Source organism: Hylobates moloch, unplaced genomic scaffold (assembly GCF_009828535.3).
Source record: "Hylobates moloch isolate HMO894 unplaced genomic scaffold, HMol_V3 SCAFFOLD_4, whole genome shotgun sequence".
NCBI classification, from domain to species: domain Eukaryota; kingdom Metazoa; phylum Chordata; class Mammalia; order Primates; family Hylobatidae; genus Hylobates; species Hylobates moloch.
In genome coordinates this window covers 8077964-8100081 of record NW_026652279.1, presented here as the reverse complement: position 1 = coordinate 8100081, position 22118 = coordinate 8077964, and the positions used below count along the sequence as shown (strand labels likewise).

General features: G+C 37.7%; 1 protein-coding gene across 6 annotated transcripts in view; it reads right to left on the bottom strand.

Annotated features, from left to right (window-relative positions):
• The window catches only part of SLC25A26 (solute carrier family 25 member 26), a 171405-nt gene that overhangs the window by 18152 nt on the left and 131135 nt on the right, over positions 1 to 22118 (bottom strand). For 4 of the 6 annotated variants that reach the window (XR_004247616.2, XM_032149455.2, XM_032149457.2 and 1 more), the window contains one exon: positions 15143 to 15187. The exons of the other annotated variants lie outside the window; for them this stretch is intronic. Coding sequence is in view for 3 of the 4 variants with exons in the window: in XM_032149455.2 (XP_032005346.1) it covers positions 15143 to 15187 (45 nt within the window). In the remaining variant the exon portion in view is untranslated. The remainder of the gene's footprint in view (positions 1 to 15142; positions 15188 to 22118) is intronic. 6 annotated transcript variants of the gene reach the window in all.

Genomic DNA, 22118 nt, shown 5'->3' with positions numbered 1-22118 from the left:
GGCCTTCTTTTGTTTCTCTCCATACTGTCTTAGTTTTCAGTATACAGGTCTTGCACTGGTTTTGTCAAATTTATCCTTAAGTATTTCACATGTTTTGATGCTACTGCAAATCGCACTGTTTTTTAAATTTCAGTCGCTGGTTGTTCATTGCTAATATGTAGAAACTGAAACTGATTATCAACACAATTGATTTTTGTACACTGATCTTGTATTCTGCAGCCTTGCTAAAGTTACCAACCTCATAGCTTTTTTTTATAGAGCTCATCAAATTTTCGACATAGATGACCATATCATGTGAATAAAGACAGTTGTACTTCTTCCTCTCCAATTAAGGTAACTTTTATTGTTTATTTTCATTTTTGCCTTACTGAATTGAGTAGGACCTTCAGAATAATGGTATGCATTGCAATAGTGACCACAAATATTAACAAAAAAGACCTCTTTAATATATTAATTTAAATGGTTAGAGAAGTATAATGACTTTCTGAGAGTGGTGTGACATTTTTAGGGATAATCAAATACACAGCAACTAAAAGAAGAACAGCAAAGTTCGTTTTATTTCCTACTCTGAATACTTCTCCACTGACAACTATCTCTGAAAGGCTGTGAGGGTCACTGAGGGGATGAAGAAGATGCCATAGAAATTCATTAGGTACAAGACTCTGTTTACTCTGTCAACTTTCACAACTTTTCTTAAGTCAGACAGCTACTATGTTAACTATCTGACAAATTAAATATGTGACAGCGTGTGGTTTGAGGACCAACATTTCCCTCTAACCATACTAACGTGAATGATTCTCTGAAAGTGTATTAATTCAATTTATTGCACTGAGAGTGCAGCTATCAAATAGGTATTTATCACCTTACTTGTGAAAGTAGACAAGCTAAAAAAGAAAAGACGTATTAGAAACAGGTTTCTAAAGATAATATTGCCATTAAACAGAGTATCTGGTATATTTTCAGAAAATGCTCTAAGGTTTGCAAATACATCTGTATGCTTTAATAGAAACCATTATTTTCTCCAGAGCTCCTATAAGCATTGCAGAAAAAATAAGAAACAAGACAGTGGAATCGCTTTTTCTTTACTTTTAAGGTGGCAAAGGGTGTATTTTATCAGGCTAATGCCAGTTTTAACACCAACACTTACTTCACCAACTTAGTAGAAAAGCAATGCAAAATATAAACTAGATTTCTGTTGATGACTAAAGGTCACCTTCAGTTAATCTACTTATTATCTCTAAAGGTTCCAAAGAGTAGAAGGCTACTCCAAATAGACTTGAAATGCTGGTAATGACGCTGAGTTTATAAGCAAAAGTAAATAACAATAAGATGTGAATGTGATAAGAAATCAAAAATGTTATGCAAGTCATAAATTCAACAAATATTTACTAGGTGTCAGGTATTGTAGTCAAGAAAAGAAAAAGTAACAGTCCCTAGGTCTAATATTTGAGGAAGGTATGGTGGGGGCAGAAGAGGATTATAAAAGAGAGAAGTGAAGTGACAGAGAAAGCTTCACAGAGGTGCCTCTTATAATCTAGGGAGAAAAAAATTGGTTGCCAGGCGGGAAAAAAAACACAATCAAAATAGACTCAGATGGCTGAAGACAACATTTAAAAATAGAATCTCCACAGATAAGTGTAACTTTCCACTATCACCTGGCCAGAATAATGAGCCTACAAAAAACACATAAAGAAATAATTTTATATTTGAAATGGATACTAATAAATTTCTTAAACAAAAAATCTCTAGAGATCCAAAACGTTTAAAGTGAGAAACTTCAGTGGCAAACACAAAGCATGACGTAAAGAATGACTTTAACAGCAACCACAATACACGCTTCCACAGAAGATACAGAACTTCCCACATTCCAAGTGTGAAGCACTTTACATACATCAGCTCATGTAATTCTCTCCAAAATCTTCTGACGTATATGTAATTTTTATTATCTTGTCATTTTATAGACAAAAACATTGTGGCTCACGCCTGTAATTCTAGCACTTTGGGAGGCCACGATGGGAAGATCACTTGGGGCCAAGAGTTTGAGACTAGCCTGATTAACATAGTGAGATCCCATCTCTAAGAAAAAAACTGTCTAAAGATGAGGCTCAAAGATGTTAAGTAACTCAAAGATTAAACAGCGAGCAGGAAAGCTGGGATCTGGATGGGACACTCTGGTGTGGGCATGAAAACACATGGGTTTGGATCTATAGGATATAGTTGTCCTGGTAACACACAGATAAGCATTCATGAGACACTTTACTTCCACACGCAAATCATAATTTCTACTGGAATGATTAACATATATCCAAGTGAATGAACAAATTATGTCAATGCCTGAAACAACTTGCTTAAATGAGTTTGAAATGATTTTTCTAAATGAGGAATTGTCTGAATACAGAACTTCAGAAATGTAATATTGAGACCAATCTAAAAAGAGTGTTATTTACAAATTATTCATTTGAGTGCAACCTTAAATTCATAAAACAACAATAATCAGAACCTGACTGGTAAAAAAATACTATACATAAATTATGAAAATATTTTGAAATTACGTATTTGCTCATCTATTTGGAGGGACAACAGAATTGTAATAAACGAAACAGCTGGAAGACATTACTCACAGGAAGACTATGTATTGATTATGAAAGACATAAGACTATGTATTGACATATGAAATTCACATAATTTTAGACTGGAATGTGGGATAAAAATATAGTACAGGTAACAATATAAATTACTACTATTGACAATATTAGTTGGGATTTACTGACTACCTACAATGCTCTAGGCACTAGGCTAAAGATTTTACATGTACAATCTCATTCAATGTGGAGAAGTATATTATTCTCCACAAAAACAGGTGAGGGGCAAGTTCTAGGAGATTTTAAGTAACCTGCCTAGGTCACATAGATAGTAAATGGGAAAACTGAGGCTGGTTCGTTCTGCAAATACCATTATGTTTCCTCACTATCATATACAGCTCAACTTCTAGTCGAACTACATCATAACACACACGTTATTAAATATTTTGAAGTTAATACAATGAATTTAAATAATGTGGGTTTACAGAAGTTTTTAAAAGAACCTGTCAAAAATTTTTTAAATTTCCATAATTTCTCAACCTAAATAAGTAATTTCATTGCCACAGAGGTCTAATGATCATTTCTGTCAAGGCAGATAAATGATTGGGGGAGGAGGAGAGGGGCATTAAGGGGCCCAAATGTGAAGAAGCAGTATTGGAGTCTCAACTCACTGAGGAGGTTGTATACCAAAATAACAATAAGAAATTTAAAAAGCAAGGGGCCACATTTTCCCTGATGTTTGCTTATTTATCCCAATTCAATGTCCCATTTCCTTTTTCTGTTCAAATGTAAGTAACTTAAGAGACAGGATCTTGTTCTGTTACCCAGGGTGGAGTGCAGCGAAGTGATCACAGCCCACTGCAGCCTCCAACTTCTGCACTCAAGCAATCCTCCCGCCTCAGCCTCCTGAGTAACTGGGACTATGGGCAAGGGCCATCATGCCCGGCTAATTTATTTCTTTGAGGCGGCATCTTGCTGTGTTTGACCAGGGTAGTCTCAAACTCCTGATCTCAAGTGATCCTCCCACCCCAGCCTCCCAAGTAGCCGGAATTACAGTATAAATGAAATTTTCACATGAATCTATGGTTACATTAATGAGAAATATCAAGTTTAAGTAACGAGAACAGAAGTCAAAAATGTTCTTAGTTTCACTTCGGTAATTTTTCTTAAGTAAAGCTTCCTTAATATAGGTTGATTAGAAACCATTTCTAACAGGTTGTATGACACTTATTTTGAAATAATTTTAGATTTACAGAAGAGTTACAAAAATAGGAGCATTCCACCGAGTGCTGCGGCTCGTGCCTATAATCCCAGCACTTGCTGGAGTCTGAGGTGGGAGGATCACTTGAGCCCAGGAGTTTGAGACCAGCCTGAGCAACACAGGGAGACCCTGTCTCTACAAAAAAATTTAAAAACTAGCCAGACGTGGTGGCACACCCCTGAGTCCCAGCTACTAGGGAGGCTGAGGTAGGAGGATTGCTTGAGCCTGGGAGGTTGAAGCTGCAGTTATCAGCGATCACACCACTGCACTCCAGCCTGGGTGACAGAGCAAGACCCTATCTCAAAAAATATTAATAATAAAGTTCCCACATATCCTTCACCCAGCTTCCATAGTGTAATTATCAAAGCACAAGACTGAGATTGGTACAACACTATTAACTAAGCTACAGACCCTAGCTGAGTTTCACCATAATAACTACTGTTTAAAAGTAAGCAATTTTTAAACATCAGCTTGACTTTTTAAATTAACAATATTTGTATTATTCATTAGGATACTCAGTGATATCACTACAAAACCAATCAGGTTGTAATTTCCCAAGTGATTCTTCACTTAATGCTAAAGGCCTATCAGAGGAAGAATAGCATGAAGTAGTTTGGCTCCCCGACCCCCACCCCAAGATAATAGCTATTAGCACCAGTAGTCGTAGGCCAGAAAGCAAACACGAGGCACAATACTACGAAGTGGCTGGGAGTCCAACCCCAGACCAAGGGTCTTCTATTTAAAGTATATCATGAAGAGAAGGCTTTGTTTTTCACTTTTAAAAGACCCACCCAAATAAGCACTATTGTCTTATGAATAACAAATTGAAAATAAGTGTTTTGGCTCCAGTGAACAAATACTTACAACTTGGGACTTCTTTAGCTGCTCTATTCAAAAGCAGTTACATGGCTTCCAACCTTACAAGATGATATTTTACTATATGCTTTTTATGCATGTAGTAAAATAGGTATGGGCACAGAATCATCTACTCAATTCCAAATTAGTAACATCAGATGACAAAATTTAAGATAATGGAAAGGATAATGCTTAGTTTTTTCAAACCTAGGCTTGCTCTTGATATCATCCTCTGGGTAGGTCTCACTGCTGTGAGTTTACTACCAGAAGTTTATAACAGATTAAAGACACGAGACAATGATTTTCGTGCAAATACTTTCCATACTGTAGTTGATCAAGCTATTGTGTAGCTTTTGCACATATATTTTTAAAAACAAAGCAACAGCTGCCTATAATTTTATCATTCAATCAGATGAACCATCTCTCTGTGAAGTACTCACATACTACTGTGTCTACAAAAGAGATTTCTAATAGCAAGTTCAGAAACTGAAAACAGTATCAAACATAACTGGGAACCACAATTCGGCTTTCATTCCGCCACACCATAGCTCTTGTAATACAAACTAGTGGCTAAAAGGCTAAAATAAATTTTTCATATAGCACTATTTTCATAATTAAAAACGGATATACCTAACTGATAATTAGGAATCCCTTATGGTATACAGGCTGATTTGGGTTATGATGGCAGCTAGACTGAAACTATTCTGGGATGTGCAAGCAGCATCAATTTTATATGCGTTGATGTGTACCTTGTTTTGGGCAATAATATATGTTGGCTGGTTGACATATTTATAGATATTTGCATTCTAGATAAGTTGGTAAAGATAATAAGAATTTATAAGAAAATCTTGAACTAATGATTGTGCTAGTAATTACAGGCAAAGACATTGATTATTCTTAAGCAAAAGCAAGATGGACTAAAATGCTGGGTTTGCTTAGTAATATTTAGGTTTTAGAGTTTATACAGTGATATTTTTTGATATGTCTGGGCTAGATTTCAGATATGTGGGGGGATATTTATTCTGACTGGGGGTTCTATGAGCTTTCTATTTGTGGTTCTTATTACTTGTATTAGTCCATTTTCACACCGCTGATGAAGACATACTCAAGACTGGGCAATGTACAAAAGAAAGAGGTTTAACTGGACTTACAGTTCCACGTGGCTGCGGAGGCCTCACAATTATGGCAGAAGGCAAGGAGGAGCAAGTCACATCTTACGTGGACGGCAGCAGGCAGAGACAGACCTTGTGCAGGCAAACTCTCGTTTTTTAAAGCTATCAGATCTTGTGAAACTCATTCACTGTCATGAGAACAGTGCTGGAAAGATCTGCCCCCATAATTCAATCCCCTCCCACTGGGTTCCTCCCTGACACCAGATTCTCTCAGTCTCATGAAATGGTATAACTGCAGATCCTGAGCACTGAGCATCTTCTAATTCTTGTTTATATTACTAAAAGTATCAGAGAAATTTGTTGTGGGTAGGGTGGTGGTAGACATTTAACTATTATTAAAACAAGAATCAACAAGAAAAAGTGCTATTTATTCTTAAACTTGAAAACATAGCTTTTATGTAGTACTGCACGTTTAAAATACTTATAAAACATAAAAGAGAGATCTAAGTAATTATTCCATACATTGAACTATTGATATAAGTGAAGTGATAATGCACTGGTCCCTGATTTCTATGACAGAGCTATGATTTCATCTTAGAAAAGCATTAGCATAATGTTGCTGTCTTACAAAACCAAAGTGATTTTATTTTCATTTTGCTTTAAATACTGCTTAGCTTAAAGATCACATCTCATCTAGCTATTGCTTTGTAACGCCCTGTAGCTTTAAGCAAAACCACTCGGACCTGACAGTATTCTTAGCAGTTCTCCACACTGCAATATAAACTGACGTCTCACACTAAGAAAATAGAAAAAAAATGCATTCTCACAGGAAATTTTATCATATCCTTTCATAATATGATTACTTTTGACTTAAAGCTTGATAAGAAAAGATCTGTATGGTTAAAAAGGGAAAACTCGTTTATAGCTGTGAACATACCTTTAAAAGAATGTATAAATAAAACAGTTAATGTAGATAGAGTTATCCAACTTTGCATTCAACTTGAAAAAGAACGCTAACCTTCAAACAATTAGCAAATAGTTACATAAACACCTCCTGTGTAAAAGAACCATAAAGAATAAACAGAAGACACAGTTCCTTCCTCCAGTAAGCACCGTTCTGTGGGGAGTTAAACACAAGCACATGGAAAATGCGGTTCTGGCTGAACTCATTAACTGTCAACTTATCTGTGCTCTCCAGGGTTGGTCTCTGAGAACTGACTCAAGTGAGCACAGTTTAATCCTTGCCCAAGCTCAGCAGATTGAACGGGTGCTGGGGAGAGGTGGTCTAAGAAATATGCTGGCCAGGCTTTCCTAAGTGACATGTCGTCATTAAGGAATCAATGCAATTTGCAGAAATGTCTTCAATGAGCTGACTAAATATGACCTCAACTTTTTATCAACTTTTGAATATACGAAACTACAAAAACATTATGAAACACATCATGTGTGGTGTGCATAATTACATGTAAAGTGATTAAGAATATCAAGTCTGGAGTTACATCTGAACCTGAGTTCAAATCCTGGCTGTACCCCTTAGTACTCCCATGGCCTTAGGCAAGGCGTTCAAACTCTCCTTCCATTTTCACATCTACAGAACAAAGACCAGGCCAGCACCTACTTCACAGGACTGTCAAGAAGATGAATAGGAGATGTGTGGGAAGTGTTACTACAGTGCCTGGCACATTGTAGCTTTGAAAAATGTTGGCTGTTCTTGCTTTTATTATGGCTGTTATCATCACTAAAATATCACCTGGTAACCTGAGTCACCCGTCTGCTACGCAGCACACAGTAAAAGGTTCCCAGGCAACTAGGTGAAAGACAACCTTGTCGAGCCCTGCTTCCCTGGTTTTAAGGTGGGGATAACAACATGGCCCACCTCTCTGGGTTGTGTGTGGTGTGAAGAAGACAGTAATGAATGCATTGTGCTTAACCCAGAGCCTGGCACACAGTGTCTGCTCATCACACCACTATGTCGTGAATGATCATTCCAATGACGTAAGTGCATAACTAAATAAACTAAGTTATTAAAATACCAGTAAGGAAATAAATAGGTGTCATGATTACGGAGGAGGCAGGAGGGGAAAGTTATACTTTGGAGAGGGGTAGACTGGTTGACACTCTCTCTGAGGTGACATGTGATCTAAGGCCTGAGTAACGGGGAAGGAGGAGACATGAGAGAGGAATGGGGAAGGGGGATGGAGAGAGGCCTAGGGAAAGAGCTGGAATGAATGCTCCATGGGGTCAGTTATTTGTGTCAGTCCTCTTAATCACTGTATCCCCAGACCCTGGAAAATGCCTGGCAGATAATAGACACTCAGTAATGACATATACACTATTTATATATTTCAAAACATCATGCTGCACACCTTAAATATACAGATATTATTTGTCAATTTTCAAAAATATGAAAAAATCAAAATTAAAAAAATTATCACACACATAAAAAATGACGTATATAGAATGAAGGAAGAAAGAATATTTCTAGCAGGGAGATCTACAAATGTAAAGGCCTTGGTACATCTCAAAAAAAAACAAAAAAACAAAAAACAAGGGGAGGCTCTAGGCAGCAGCACAGTCAGCGCAATGTGGCTGGGCACAGCGGGTGAGTGACACGGGACAAGGCTGAGGCAGACAGAGGCCAGATTACATAGCGTCTTGCCAGCCAGAGCTTAAGCTCTGGGTTTATTTTTCTTTTAAGCAGATGCCACTGACAGGTTTTAGCAAGGAATGGTATGGTCTAATTTCTTTTTTTTTTTTTTTTGCTTCTTTTTTTTTTTTTTTTTTTTAATTATACTTTAGGTTTTAGGGTACATGTGCACAATGTGCAGGTTTGTTACATATGTATCCATGTGCCATGTTGATTTCCTGCACCCATTAGCTCGTCATTTAGCATTAGGTATATCTCCTAATGCTGTCCCCACCCCCCCCACCCCCCACCCTACAACTGTACCCGGAATGTGATGTTCCCCTTCCTGTGTCCATGAGTTCTCATTGTTCAATTCCCACCTATGAGTGAGAACATGCGGTGTTTGGTTTTTTGTCCTTGCGATAGTTTACTGAGAATGATGTTTTCCAGTTTCATCCATGTCCCTACAAAGGACACGAACTCATCATTTTTTATGGCTGCATAGTATTCCATGGTGTATATGTGCCACATTTTCTTAATCCAGTCTATTGTTGTTGGACATTTGGGTTGGTTCCAAGTCTTTGCTATTGTGAATAGTGCCGCAGTAAACATACGTGTGCATGTGTCTTTATAGCAGCATGATTTATATACTCCTTTGGGTATATACCCAGTAATGGGATGGCTGGGTCAAATGGTATTTCTAGTTCTAGATCCCTGAGGAATCGCCACACTGACTTCCACAATGGTTGAACTAGTTTACAGTCCCACCAACAGTGTAAAAGTGTTCCTATTTCTCCACATCCTCTCCAGCACCTGTTGTTTCCTGATTTTTTAATGATGGCCATTCTAACTGGTGTGAGATGGTATCTCACTGTGGTTTTGATTTGCATTTCTCTGATGGCCAGTGATGATGAGCATTTCTTCATGTGTTTTCTTTCTTCTAAGAGACAGGGTCTCACTCTGTCGCCCAGGTTGTGAGCTCAAGTGAGTCTCCCACCTCAGCCTCCCACACAGTTGGGACTACAGGTGTGCACCACCACTCCCAGATAATTTTTTTTTTTAATTTTTGTAGAGATGGAGTCTATGTTGCCCAGGCTGGTCTCAAACTCCTGAGCTCAGGTGATCTTCCAGCCTAAGCCTCTCAAAGTGCTGGGATTACAGGCATGAGCCACTGTGCCTGACCTAATTCATTTCTTTAAAAGATCACTCTGACTGCTGTGTGAAGAAGATATTTTGGGAAAGCCTGAGTGAAATGAGGGAGACCACTGGAGAGGCCAGTGTAGCAGTTCAAACAAGGGGTGTTAGAGGCTTGAACTAGAACAGTGAACTTGTTGATGGGCTAGATGACGAGGGAGAAAACAACAGAACTCTGGAATCATTCTTAAGTTTCCATTTGAGCAAGCATAAGACAACTGTGTTATTTACTGAGAAGTGGACAACTAGGAAGGACAGATTGGGAAGAAGGCAAATAAAAACCGACAGTTCCGTTCTGACCTAGCCACTCAGAGACATCCTGAGTGAGGATGTCAACTAGGCAGCTGGTGATCTGAGGCTGCCACTCAGAGGAAGGCGCTTGCCATGGAGCTATAAATATGCAAGCTGGTATAAAGATGGTATCCAAAGTCAAAGGATAAGACAGAATAACAAGCTACAGGTCTTTGTCAGATAATAAAAACCATGAAATCTATCACGCTTCTCTTCTTGTTGGGCTGCCAGAAAGTTCCAAGTAAATATAAATCTTCAAGGAAAATTATCTTCTCTAAGACTTTGGAAATGATAATCTACCGCTTTTGCTTCTCCATCTCTCTATGGTGTCTTGTCCTCTTTCATCTAAAACATGCTTTTGTAAGCATATGTATAATAAAGAAAAGAAAAACAAAGGAAATGACGTAGCACGGTAACAGGATTTGGGGAGCAAGTATTCTGCAACAAGAGACACATTACATTTAAGTTATCAGCGAGTTGTGTGCCACTCTGGTGGACTCAGCTCCTCAAGGGCATTAGGCCATTTCTTATCCATCTTTGCATTCTTGCGAAATGCAACCATATCTAGCTCAGAGTAGACAGGCACCAGAGGTGCAATGACAGCAGGCATCATGTACTTGTAAATTGAAGGGGTTAAGAACACTAGTATCTGAACACTATAAGATGTTTTAAACACAATATGGTGGGTGATTAAATACGAGTCAGTGACACAGACAAATCTGTGGTAAGGGCAATTCTTCAAGGCCTTCGTTAGAAGACTTCAAGGAAATCAAACACTGAACTGAGATTTGAATGATGCAACACTTTTGGATCCTTGGAAGCATACTTCAGAAAGGAGTCAGAGAACAGGGAAGGCGAGAACATATTTAGAGGCAGTTAAGGAGGCTATTCTGGCTGGAGGGGAAGAATAGCCTCCAGCATGCGTGCACACGCACACACACACACACACACACGCATAGACAGTATAGGGCAGAGGCTGAAAAAACGAGTCAAGGAAGTTCTTGAATGCCAAAAACTTCATGTTTTAGAGTTTTAGAAAGTTATATGCTCCTGAGAACCTAAGTGTTACTGAGAGAGAAGTTTAAGGAAGATCAGACACATCCAAAACGTAGAATGATGAGAAGAGAACCTACTAGGATGTGGGAGAGCATAAGGTACTAAGAATCAGGTGAAATGTGGCCACAAATTCCCAACAGTGAAGTCAACAACATTTGTTGAGTAATGTGATATAGAGAAAGAGAAAGAAGAGAATCAAATTTTAATCTGAGACTTGAGACCAGGCAGCCAAGAGAATATTGATTAACAGAAATGGGAGACAGCAGGAAGACATGATTTTACAAAAAAGATGATAACTTTTAGACAGAGTTGAATTTAAGATAACAGTGGCCACCACCACCTCCAGCCCCTTACTCCCTGCAGTGCCATGTGATGCAATCTGCTAGTCTTGGCTAAGAAAAATTTTCCTGAATGGTATTCCCACATAAACACAAATAAACACAGTGGAGAAATCCTTTCATATAATATAATCTCCTTCTATAACTGCAAACTCAAGTTTAAATAGCTAAAATTGTAAACACAAAAATAAAAAAGTTCCAAAAATTGTCTACTTCTACAAAAGCACTATGATTGTACATTCAGATGTTTAAAAAACAGTATTATATGAAAAGATGCTCAACATTATTTAGTCATGAGGGAACTAGAAATTAAAACCCCAATGAGATACCGATTCACAAGTACTAGAATGGCTGGAAAAACAAAATTAATCTAATAGTAACAAGAAATGGCATGGATGTGGAGCAACTAGAACTCTCATGCACTGGTGGTGGGAATGCAAACTGGTACAGCCACTTTGGAAAATACCTTGACAGTTTGTTTCTTATAAAATTAAACATATACCTTCTGTATGACCCAGGGATGCTATTCCTGGCCTCTTACCCTAGAGAAGTAAAAACCTACATCCATACCAATACTATATGCGAATATTTACAACAGCTTTATTTATAATCACCAAAAACTGGAAAACAAGTCAAATGTGTATAAACTAGTGAATAAATTATAGCATATCCATACACAAACGGAATACTACAAAGTAGTAAAACAAACTACTGATACAAGCAACAACATGGAAGAATCTCAAAAATACCACATTAAGTAAAAAAAGCAAAGCAGAAGATGGTACAATAGTACCCTGTTTCTATTTCTATGATGTTCTGGAAAAGAGAAGACTACAGAACAGTGGCTCACAGGGGCTGTGGGTAGAGAAAGGGCACTGACAGCATGAGGGAACTTTCTGGGTTGATGGAAATACTCTATTTTGGTTATGGTGGTGGTTATAAACATTTATTGAAACTCATAAAAATGTACGTGTATAAAGGGCGAATTTTATCATATATAAAGCGTTTCTCAAGAAACCTGACTTGACAGAAAAAAAAAAATGGCAGCATCTTCACATTTGCTCAAAGAGAATTTTTAAATCACAGCATTGTCATCTATGATTACTCTGAAAAATTCTGGACATTTCTTAACTAGCTAGAATTCTACAAATGTCCTTAATATTGAAAAGAAATAAACACTATGTTTTTTCCTTCTTTAGGCCTCAAAACATTCCTTTGCAGAGAGTTAGGGCATCAGGATGTTAGAGTGTGCAGAAACTGTGTGAATGCTGGTTATTGAGACACTAATAAAGTAAGTCTTGTTTGCTGGACAGCTGTTGGCTTCATTGTTCTTTTGTCACACATTAAAAAGGAGAGCTGTTATGCTAATGGAATGTGACCTTCTCATTGGAGAGCTGTTACATCATGCCCTGAAACACTGCCAGAGAACTCTATTTTCACCATGCACCACATAGGAAACGGTAAAACAAACAAAACAACAAAAGAGCTAAAAAACTATATTAAATGAGCAATACTACTCCTTAAAATCAGATCACTTATTAAGAAATACTTCTCGATACTTAACATCCCATAATTTACTTTGTTAATGAGTAATGTTTTTTCTCAATTTAGTATCCTTTAGTATATACCCTCAACAATTTATTTCCAAGTCCAAATCATTTTTATGATACTCTTCAAAATGCATTTTGTATGGGCACTCCATGACTAGTAAATCTATAAAATTACGAGAGTAACTCCTTTATGTTTGTATTAGCTAATGCCTACCTAGATTGTTTTATAGTCTGGTCATTTATGAACCATTTTCACTAGAACAAGGGCTTTCAAAGTTTTTGGACCATTATCCACAGCAAGAAATACATTTTATATTGCAACTTAGCACAGATACGTGTGTGTGCACGCATACCTAACACTGAGGTCTTACAAAATAAGACTTACTCTTACCATGTAAGATGCCCTCTACTATATTCTTATTATGGTCTTTAAAATGCTGACAAAGACCCACACAATTTATATCATGGCCCCCAGTTTTCAGTATCACTGCACCAGAAAGTGAAAAACCAACGTAACGCCTCTGCAGGTTTTGAAAGTAGGCTTTTTAAAATGTGTTTTTTGTTGTTGTTGTTAAGTTCCAGGGTGTGTGTGCAGGATGTGCATGTTTGTTACACAGGTAAATGTGTCCCATGGTGGTTTGCTGCATGTATCAACCCATCAGCTAAGTATTAACCCAGCATGCATTACTTATTTTTCCTGATGCTCTCCTTCCCCCTGTACCCCTCAACAGGCCCCAGTAATTGTGTGTTGTCCTTCTGTGTCCACGTATTCTCCTTGCTCAGCTCCCACTTGTAAGTGAGAGCATGCAGTGTTTGCTTTTCTGTTCCTGCATTAGTTTGCTGAGGATAATGGCTTCCAGCTCCATCCATGTCCCTGCAAAGGACATAATCTCATTTCCTTTTTATGGCTGCATACTATTCCGTGGTGTGTATGTACCACATTTTCTTTATGCAGTCTATCACTGATGGGCATTTGGGTTGATTCCATGTCTTTGCTATTATAGTGTTGCAATGAACATACATATGTATGTATCTTTATAGTAGAATGATTTATATTCCTTTGGGTATATACCCTGTAATGGGATTGCTGGGTTAAATGGTATTTCTGGTTCTACGTCTTTGAGAAATCGCCACACTGTCTTCCACCATGGTTGAACTAATTTACATTCCCACCAATAGTGTAAAAGTGTTCCTTTTTCTCCAAAGCCATATCAGCATCTGTTGTTTCTTGACTTTTTAATAATCACCACTGTGACTGGTGTGAGATGGTATCTCACTGTGGTTTTGACTTGCATTTCTCTAATAATCAGTGATGTTGAGCTTTTTCTCATATGTTTGTTGGCTGCATGAAAGTCTTCTCTTGAGAAGTGTCTGTTCATGTTCTTCGCTCACTTTTTAATGGGATTCTTTGTTTTTTTCTTGTAAATTCATTTCAGTTCCTTGAGGACTCTGGATATTAGACCTTTGTCAGATGAATAGGTTGCAAAAATTTCCTCCCATTCTGTAGGTAGTCTGAACACTCTGATGATAGTTTCTTTTGCTGTGCAGAAGCGCTTTAGTTTAATTAGATCCCATTTGTCAATTTTGGCTTTTGTTGGAATTGCTTTTCAGGTTTTCGTCATGAAATATTTGCCCATGTCCATGTCCTTAACGGTTAATGTTGTTTTTTTTAAAATAGCTCACTGACCTTCCCCAAGGTTGTCTCACAACTCAACACACTCTGCTCCTTCCCTCTGGAGGCTCGTAGTCCTGGCTGGAGTGAGCAACCAAGATGGAAGGGACAGTCAGAGCCCTAAGACCCTGCTGCTCCCCATGAGAGTGGTCCTTACATAGGGTGCTGGGGGAGCTGGTCCTTCTCAGTCTTCAAGTATTCAAGGCTTTGCATTTTTCCTCTTCCATTTACCCTCACTGTTAGTCTTTAACTTCTAAACACATACACACACACACACACACACACACACACACACACACACACATGCAAAATGAAATTTAACGGTGGAGAAAGAATGGCAATATAGAAAAAAGTAAAGCAAAGTTTTTTCTTATTATCTATGGATTTCAGTGCCACCTGCTATGCCTATTTCCTAGGAGCACAGCCACCTGAACAAGTTTAAGAGGCTGAAATGGCATGTAAATCACACATAAAATATATTTTCAACTACTAATAGGTTTGAGTTGCTGAACTTCTAGTCAACATTATGTTCTACTCTTCCACACTCAAACTATTAGGTATGTTACAATTAGAGGTAAATTTTATGTGAAGATTGAGAAACTTACTTTTAAGGACTCCCATAAGGGAAACTGGACCAAAGAAAAAGGAATCTGAAGAGAGAAAAAAAAAAAAAAAAATCAAATAAATGAGGCAAAAAAGAGCCAAGTTTGCCTGTATGACTATACGAGCCTGTAATTATTATTTCAACTTTATAACAAAGCTAATATATCAAAGAAATTCACAGTTATAGTAGGCATAATGTTTAGAAAAAGAGTTAAACTGTGGCCTGTAGATTTTCATTTTTTGTTGGGATGAAGTCTCGCTCTGCTACTCAGGCTGACAGATCACCACCCTCGACCTCCCAGGCTCACGAGATTTTCCCACCTCAGCCATCAGAGTAGCTGGAACTACAGGCACACGGCACTACACCCAGCTAATTTTTATATGTTTTCTTTAGAGATGGGGTTTCACCATGTTGCCCAGGTTGGTCTCAAACTTGAGGGCTCAAGCAATCCACCTGACTTGGCCTCCAAAAGTGCTGGGATTACAGACATGAGCCACTGAGCCTGGTGATCTTCTAAGTTTTTGAGCCCAAGGGACATAAAATGAGGTTGTGAAGCCCCTTTGAAATGGAAAGAGAAGCACAATAGTCTGGCTACTGAAATGACAAAATAAATATTTCCCAGCATAATAAAAACACTTTAGGACTTGACATTTCTGTGCTTAAGAGCCAAGGCTGTCTACTCCTTAGCAGGCAGTGTTAGGATTTAAAGGAGAAACACAGAGGAGAGAGAAGGAAGGTAAGGGGTGGTGGGGGAGAAGTATTAGGGGAATGGGGAGACAACAGAGAGGAAAGAGGGAGCAGGAAGAAAAGGGGAAAGAGAAAGGAGTGGAAGAAAAGGAAAGAAAGTGGAGAGAGGAAAAGAGATGGGTAAAAAAGGAAGCAGGAAGGAGGGGAAAGAAAGCAGGGAGGTAGAGGTAGGGGGGCAGAGAGGAGGAGGACAGAAAACAGAAGACAGGGGGCAGAGAAGGAAAGGAGAGGGAGAAAAGCGGAGGGAGGAGGTTGGAGAGAGGGCAAGGATAGGTGGAGGGAAAAAAAGAGTCAAGGAAGAAAGAGGAAGCAGACAGAGCTACTCGCACGACTCAAGCTTGAGAAACAGGACTCCAGGAACGGAGCAGCCAGTGTGGGAGTGGGAAGCCCGCACCCTTCAAGGAAGGATCACCAAGTCAGTCAATGCTGGGGGAGTGGAGAGGTTCTAACAAAACACAGGGGGACGTGGGTCTGAGCACTGATCAAGTCCCAGGCACAGCTAGAGAGGGGAGTCATGTGTGTTCATGAAGTATGAGTGGTCAAGAGAATCACCACACTTAGAGTTAAGTATTTACGATGAGCTGTCTAACAGTAAGGGCTAGAACCACCAACACTTCTCACGTGCCAGGTACTCTGCGAATAAGCACTTTGTAAGCTTTATTTCGCTGAATCCTCACAACACATGCTGAGACAGTTAGGGAGTATTACTTCCTTCATTTTATACTTGATGAGACTGAGGTTCAAAGACGCTGTGTAACTTGCCTAAAGGCAGTTAGGAGGTAAGAAGCCCACACAATCTGACTCTGGAGTCTTGTCTAACTACTACTATCCCCAGGAGACATCTAAATTATCTGCATATAAATTCACCCACAGTACAATCTGTTATTAATTTTCTGAAATTCAAACTTAAGACACCCATGTCATATTTCCTAACATAAAAATGTCTTAACACTACTGGACCCCACCCAGCAGCTGAAGTAATGTCCAGTCACAGCCCAGGGGACCAGTGCTGGTGGTGGTGATGCCCACGAGCACGCACACGCCATGGGCCCAGTACTGGCACTGCACAGGCAGACCAGCTGCAAGGGAAAAGTAAATGTGGACTTTGAACATTATCATTATCACTACATGTGGGTGGGCGGGCGTGGGTGTAATGTCCCAGTTTCAGAGGAATTAATGAGTATTTATCTTCACGTGAATTGAGGGCATTGTTATGTCTTTTTTTTTTTTTTTTTTTTTTTGAGACAGTGTCTTGCTTTGTCGGTCAGGCTGGAGTGCAGTGGCACGATCTCAGCTCACTGCAACCTCCATCTCCTGGGCTCAAGCAATTCTCCTGCGTCAGCCTCCCAAGTAGCTGGGATTACAGGCACGTACCACCATGCCTGGCTAATTTTTGTATTTTTAGTAGAGATGGGGTTTCACCATGTTGGCCAGGCTGGTCTCGAACTCCTGACCTCAGGTGATCCGCCCACCTCGGCCTGGTATTGTTATTTCTTAAATATTTATATTTAATCAGAAATTTACTCAGCTACAGCAAATGATGGCCCCAAGTTTGACAGACAGTGACCACAGAAAGAAAATCCGTCTACCATTCAGGAAGGAAATGTCAATGAGAAAAAAAGATCAATGTCAACAGCCTGGACTAATTTGACAAGCTAGAATCTCAGAGAAGTTTGTTATCATCATAAACAGGCAGCCAGCCCCCTCTGAATGTCAAAGTTCCATAACAGTAGTTAAATACAGTTTTTTATTGTCACAAAAACATAAAAGCAACTGACACTATCCATTCTGAAACTCAAGTGTTATATTTCCAATTAATTATCAAAACAATAACTTGACTGTGTAATAGGTTTCTAAAAGCTTTTCTAAATTGTTTAAACTTTATAATATGTAATAAAATATGCCCCAAAAGACTAACAGTATGATTATGGATTAGTAAGAAGGTAAATATTTCATATTCCAAAGACGAAAAAAGCTTTAAAATTTACTCTAACAATCCACATTAGTATCATTCACTTCTCAATTAAAATCACTGACAAATTGCATTGACTGTTATCTGCTCTTACTTGGTACTTAATACTTTAGATTTTGAATTCTATCATTAAACATTTTGCCCATTCCCTCTAATGAAAGTTATTCATTGAGCTGTTCCTTCAGTTTAAAGAAATAATTTTAAAATCACACATTTGGAATGGCCATACTATTCCACTGGGTATTTATTTTAAAAAAGGAGCCTACGGTAAACCCCAGCTTTACTCTCTAAAACAAGATTGACAGTCTAAAGTAATTAAATATGCTATAAATGCCTAAATAATTAAATTTGCTTCTGACTTCTAGTAGTGAAATAGCCCTCATAAATTCCTGTGTGAAAATTTTTCAAATATTCTTCAAGTCAAAATTGTATCACACACTTGTTGTCATTTACAATATGAACAAACAATAATGAAAATGTGTTCCACACATGTGAAAGATGGGCTGCCAGCAAATACAGCTCCATAGCTAAAACAAACACTATTCCCAACGTCTACAGAACAGAAAGCTAGCTCCCTCCCTGCGTCTGGCTTGAAGTTACATAACAGTGATGTTTCTTCAAAACGTGGAATTTTATACCCCCAAACAGATGTAGGCTGTTATTCTAAAATGTTTTATAGATGAAGAAAATGAATAGCTGCACTCAGAGCTCTTATATTCCAAAACACAACATACCCATTTTATTGCACCTAAAGTTACAAAATGGCTCACTGTTGTGACCTGTTTAATGCCTCCATTTAAGATGTTTTGTTTGAATAAGGCTGTTAAGACCCAGGGCACTAATAAGTGAGCGGCAGTAAACCCAGCTACCATCAAAGACACAGATGGAGGGGGAAAAAACCTGCTAAAATTCAACATGGATTCCACTTAGTAATAAACAGAGCAATAATTCTATACAAGAGTGCATGTGAGGATTCCAGGTGAAATAGGGATAAAAGGAAATCTGGGTGTGGTAAACAGGAAGGGCATGTTAGGCATCACTAATGAAATAAAGAACAAAACTACATTATGAGCACACTTCACCGATCACAAAGTGTAGGACTAAAATTATCTTTGAAGCCAATCAATGCTTCTAACCCTGTGATCTTAAAATAAATGTAACCTAATGGTCCTTTAATAAACAGCAAAGTGATTTATAATACAACTGAAGAGATATGAAGATATTATTTCTAAGGTATCATTTAGCCCTAACATTCTATTTTTCAATAAAAAAATTATATTACAATACCAATATATTTTTTAAAAATAAGTAAGACTTGACTGTAAGCTGCAATGAACATAATGCCACCACTGGTGATCTAGGAAGCCTAAGGACCAAGAAAGGCCATCTAAAAAGCTGTAAAAGCTTTCGTAATTGGCAGAAATAACCCAGAACTCTCTAGCAACAGATTTAAAAAACAAGGAAACCGTGTGCAAGACCTCTAGTTGAAGAACAGCATGGAATTGGTAGACCTGCCATGTATAGCAGAGTGGATCCAAGGACTGGCCCATTGCAATTTTCAAGAAATCTACAAATGATTCACGGAAGGGTCTCCTTTTTCTCGCATGACGATTTCCAAATTCTAGTGGTTTAGACTTTTCCATTCTACTGTCCCACCGACAATAAAACCATTCTTTTAAATACTCTGAACCTTTTCTAATTCAACCCCAGGGGTAACCAAGGACAAATGAAGCTGAAGACCTAAAAATTCCTTGTCCCATAGTGATAATTATTCTTAAAAAAACAACAACAAAAGTGAGAACCATTCAAAGCTAGTCTGCTAGTATTAAACATAGCAGGAAAGAATTCCAATAGTAAATACATTGATTTTTTTAATTTAACAACTACAGTTCATTTATTTACACTGTACATAAGGAAAAGAGCATATACCCAATAAAAGAAATTAACCTAAAAGGAGGAAAATTGAAAGTGAACTACTCCTTAGGTTAATAAAAACACATTAACATTCCTAAAGCATCTTTCCAAAGAAAACGTAAAATAAACACATGAGTAAAAGAATCTAACAGAGAAAAGGAGATGAGTGTGAGCAGTTTGATTCTCAAGTAAATCTTTCAGATTTCAAGACCAGCGGCATTAGGAGTATCTCCAAACACAACTCAGTACATTAGTCATAAATGCTATCACTGAAGGTAATGATTAGATTTTCTTTTTCTACATTCTACAGAATCATCACAGTAATTCTGTGTAGATGGAAGTGGCTCTTAATGTATTAATTTACATGTTAGAGTTCCAGTTAAATAACACTATTTTGTAATGAAGATAATGGCAATGTCAAATTAGTCTGTAATTCACGATACTTCTGAAGCCCTGGAAACAAGTTTCACTGTTTTTAAGAAGTATTTAAATATTTGACACCAACTTATGATAAAAACGCTCATCAAAATAAGAATGGAAGGGAACTTCCTCAATCTGATAAAATATACCTCCAACAATGTATGGCTAATATCATTCTTAATAGTGACAGACTAAATGCTTTCCCTTAAGATCATGAATAAAATAAGGATGTTTATTTCCACTTCTATTCAACATTGCATTGAAAGTCGTAGTCAATCAACCAGGCAAGAAAAAGAAACAGAAATATAAAAGAAATAAAAAGCAAAGATTGAAAAGAAGTAAAACTTTCCCCATTTACAAATGACATGATTGTTTTTGCTGAGAATCTTAAGCAATCAACACACACACACAGACTCTCTCTCTCTCTCCAACAGAATTTCTAAATACTAGCAGCAAATAAATGAAAAACAATTTTTTTACAAAAAATTATATTTATAATAGTATCAAAAGATGATTCAAAAAGTTACATAAAAATGCCAAGGACCTGGAATAACCAAAACAATCTTGAAAGATGTAATAAAGGTGGAGTATTGACAATATTTGACTTCAAGATTTACTCTAAAACTACTATAATCAAAACAGCGATCAGAGTAACCAGGCATAAGGATAGACAAAACAATGAAACAGAGGAGAGTGTTCTAAACAATATTTTCAATAAATGGCACTAAAACAATTGAATATCCACAGCATAAAAATAAGCCTTGACCCCAACCTCAAAACCCTATGCAAAAATTAATGAGAGCTGGATCCCAGACCTAAAGATAAAAGCTCAATCCATAAAGCTTTTAAAAGAAAACATGTGAGAACGGGTGATCTGTGGATAGGAGGAAATTTCTGGGACCACAAGACGCAATAACCACAAAAGAAAAAAAACTTTTGAAAAATTAATTTACATCAAATTTTAAAACTTCTGCTCATCAAAAGGGAAAAATCCCAATGGCATATTGTGCACAAATGGAAAAATCCAAAATCCACCACCAAAACTCATATGGACCTCAAGGTACCCCAATGAAAGTTGGAGGTCTCATACTTCCTGATTTCAAAAGTAGCTACAATGAACAAAACTGTGTTGTAGTGGCATGAAGACAGACATAAAGACCAGCGAAATAAAACAGCCCAGAAATAAGGCTTCACATACATGGTTAAATAATCTTCAACAAGGGTGCCAAGACCATTCAACAGTGAAAGGACAATCTTTTCAACAAACGATATTAGGAAAAACGGATGTCCAGATGAAAAAGAATGAGCCTGGACCCTTAACTCATACTCTATATAAAAATTAAAGTGGATGAAAGAACTAAACATAAGACCTAAAACCACAAAACCCCTAGAAGAAAACACAGGGAAAATCTTCATAACATTAGATTTGGCAATGATTTCTTGGATATGACACAAAAAGCAAGGCAACAAAAGCAAAAAGAAATAAATGGGACTACATCAAAATTAAAAACATATGTGCATCAATGAATGCAATTAACAGCATAAAAAGACAACCTATGGAATAAGAGAAAATATTTGCAAATCATGTATCTGATAAGGGTTACTATCCAGAATATATAAAGAATTCAACAAAACAACCAGATTTTAAAACAGCAAAGGATTTAAATAGACATCACTCTAGAGAAGATACGCAAATAACAAGCATATAAAAAGATGTTTATCATCGCTATCATTAGGGAAATGCAAATAAAAGCCACGATGAGATATAAACTCCCACCCTTTACGAGGGCTACTAGCAACAAAGACAGAAAATAACAAGTGCTGCCAAGGACACGAAAAAAACGGAAAAAATGAAACCCTTGTTCACCAACAGTGAACACTGTTCACTCAACAACAGTTCACTGTTGGGGAACAAGGGATATGC